Source organism: Tupaia chinensis, unplaced genomic scaffold (assembly GCF_000334495.1).
Source record: "Tupaia chinensis unplaced genomic scaffold, TupChi_1.0 Scaffold000704_1, whole genome shotgun sequence".
NCBI classification, from domain to species: domain Eukaryota; kingdom Metazoa; phylum Chordata; class Mammalia; order Scandentia; family Tupaiidae; genus Tupaia; species Tupaia belangeri.
The window spans coordinates 1,872,711-1,875,777 of record NW_006160227.1 but is presented as its reverse complement, the minus strand read 5'-3'; the positions used below and the strand labels follow the sequence as shown (position 1 = coordinate 1,875,777).

At 66.6% G+C, this 3,067-nt stretch overlaps 1 protein-coding gene across 1 annotated transcript in view; it reads right to left on the bottom strand.

Annotated features, from left to right (window-relative positions):
* IFT122 (intraflagellar transport 122) overlaps positions 1-3,067 on the bottom strand; it is a gene marked incomplete in the record, with an annotated part of 100,738 nt that overhangs the window by 2,347 nt on the left and 95,324 nt on the right. Inside the window, 4 exon segments of the mRNA XM_014592486.2 lie at positions 94-111; positions 347-426; positions 1,795-1,920; positions 2,252-2,363. Coding sequence (XP_014447972.1) covers positions 94-111; positions 347-426; positions 1,795-1,920; positions 2,252-2,363 — 336 coding nt within the window.

The following is a 3,067-nucleotide window of genomic DNA, read 5'->3' as shown; positions in this document are numbered from 1 at the left end:
TTCCTGCCCCTTCAGGGGCGGGGGCCAGCGCTTGATGAGGACGTCCCGGCGGCTCATGGTGCGCAGCACCGAGCGGCTCACCACCACGGGCACAAACTCCGAGCCGCCTTGCTGTGGGCCGGGCGGGAGGGAAGGAGGGCACCCGTGCCCTCGCTCAGCAGGTGGGGCCTTGGTGTGGACCCCACCACCCACAGCCCAGGGCCTGACAGTGACGGGCTCCTGCCCCGCCTCGGTTGCCCCAAAATCCTTGGCCACGTCCACCAGCTGAGGGCCCTATGCGCAGAAGGCCTGAGCCACCCTCCCACTGGCTGACCGTGGTAGCCCACCGCTCGGAGGAGCGCCCCACCTCGAAGCTCAGCTTCGCCGTGAAGGGGTCGTCCTCTCCCATGGAGTCCATGGTCTCATCTAGCCGCAGAGTCTGGGTGTCTGGAAGGCTCTGGTCAAGGATGGACCCTGACACTTGGTAGAAACAGGCCCTGCCGTCCACCCACGGGGAGCCAACCCTGGGAGAGCGCAGGGGCCGCCGAACAGGTTTCCAGATGGAGGGAAGTCGGGGACACGGCCCAGTGCAGGGACCGGGGGGTGGTAGGGGAGAGCTCTGTGGACTCTGCTGTCCTCCCCCTCCCCTGCCTGCGCCGTGGCTCCCGTGGACCACCCAGCCTGAAGCCCCACGTGGGCAGAGGCCTGTCAGCTGCGTGTGGACCAGAAAGGCTGGGCCTGGAGGGTCCTGGAGGAACACTCAGTGTCACCGCGTGGGCTGCAGGCCGGGCTTCACGGAGCAGGACGGCTCCTGGCCCCTCAGACCCTGAGGGGGGCCAGACTAGCCCGGAGGGCCCTGGACCCTTCTCCTCCAGCTCAGGTGGATGAGCCCCCCTGAAGAGAAGCAGGCGGAACTCTCCCAGGAGAAGGCCCCAGGGGTCATCCACAGGCCAGCCCCCCTGGACGAGTGAGTGCCTACAGTGTGGCCGGCAGACTGCCTCCATCCACAGCCAACGGCTCCAGGGGTTCCTCCCTCTCTACTCCTTGGAATGTGGCCCAGGGCCCAGGGGCGACACCTAGGGCCTTGCTGGAAATGCAGACCCTCAGCCCACTGGGCCTGCTGATGGCCCTGGACATGACATGCCTCTCCCGTAGCTGGGCGGCAAGCGCTGGCCCCAGGCCTGGACCATGAGTACAGTCCACCCTCCTGGCCAGAGGGGTGAGCCGAGGTGGGGCCATGGCCAAGTGGTCCCGACAAGGTAGCCCTGGGGTCTGCATTAAGAGTCAATGCTTCTGGGCTGCGGGGCTGATGGGGGCCGGGACGGGCAGTGCTGGTAGGCGCTTCTGTCCCTGCGCACGGGGACAAGGTGGTGCTGCCTGAGAAGGATGCCACTCGGAGGACCGGAGAGCCAGGAGGACCAGAGCAGGCTCCGCCACCCTGTGAAGCAGGTCCCAGACCCCCTGTGCTTACCCTGTGGCTGGGCTCCCCCACCCTGCGAAGCAGGCCCCAGACCCTCGCGCTTACCCTGTGGCTGGGCTCCCCCACACCCATTTGCCGGCTCAGCCCTCTGAGCTGTGGTTTCTGTCACTTGCAAGTGATCTGACCAGAAGGGCAGGGTCAATAAGGACACCATGTACTGCTGGCCCTGACCAGCTGGGAGTGGCCAGAGCACGGCCCCCATTGGGAGGCCCCATGGGGACGAGGCACAGGAAGACAGAGGCGGCAGGTGCCACGTGCCACTTGTGGGCCTGGGCCTGCCCTGGCCAGCCCTCTGGCCATCCCGTGCTGCCCTGGCACAGCCTGTCTCAGGATACCGCTGCCCATGGTCTCCTGCCACTTGCTCTCCCGCGTGTGCCGGGGCATCTCCAGGTCGATGAGGGCGACAGCCTCTTCATCCGTGATCCCCTCCTCCAGGTGGAACTCCACCAAGTGCAGCACCTCTGGGGGCACAGGGAGCGGGCGGCCTCACGGAGCGTCCGCGGGGAGGTGCTCACAGGACGCCTGGTCTGTGCATGTGCGAGGGGTGGGGCAAGCACACAGAACGCGTGGGCCGCTGAGGGCCTCCTCTCTGAGGGGACAGGCCCACGCCCAGTCCCTGGGCAGGGGTAGCAGGCTCCAGGCCTGAGTGCACGGCCAGCAGCCCCACTCCAGGGTGTCCTGAGTGCAGGACCCCACGCCGGGCTGAGGGGGTCTCAGGTCTGGGGACCCGACGGTGCCTGTGTCAGCAGGGCGTGCCACAGCGCGCCGACTGCCTGCCGGCCAGGGACTCACCGTAGGAGGAGGCGGAGAAGACGAAGGGCTGGCGGCAGTTGATGCAGACGTTGCCCAGGTTGTTGAGCAGGGGGTTGTTGGTGGAGCAGCGGTAGCACAAGGGCACCAGCTCCTGCGGAACACCGAGGGCCACGCCAGCAATGGGCATGCGCCCTCCCAGGGCCTGGCTGGGCGGCCATCCTGGCGGGCGGGGAGGGGTCTCTGGGCCTGGGGCTCCCAACTGTGGCAAAGCAGGACAGGGGCCTACAGAGACACCCACAGCTGTCACCTGCCCGGACATTCAGACAGTGCTCGGCAGGACCGCTGACCGGGCAGGAAGGGCAGTAACGCACCGGGCCAGCACACGCAGTGGCGGCTAAGGGGGCGATGGCCGACCCCGGGGCTGGAGTCCTAGACCTGGACACACATGTGCATGTGGCCAAAATCCCGAAAGGAGGGAGAGATGCAGAAGGGACTGTAGCGTGACCATCTCCCTGGAGGGTGCTTTCTCAATTTCCCTCTCTGTCTCTGCTGAGCACCATGCCCTTGCGCAAATTAAAAAATAAATAATATAGTAGTACTACTACTACTAAACATGGCTGCCATAGGCTGGGCTGAGCACACACTGAAGCAGTGTCCTCACTCACAGAGGGGGCACTGAGGCGCAAGGAAAGGGAGACCTGGCTAGGAGGCGGTGGAGCTGGGATCCAAGCCCAGGGCCGTGCGAGGCCGCCCCGCCTGAGCCTGAAGGAGGGACTGGGAAAGAGCTGCTGGCTGGGCCGGGGCTGCCAGGGAGCTGGGACAGGGGAGGGCGCCCAGGACGGGGGGACGGCGTCA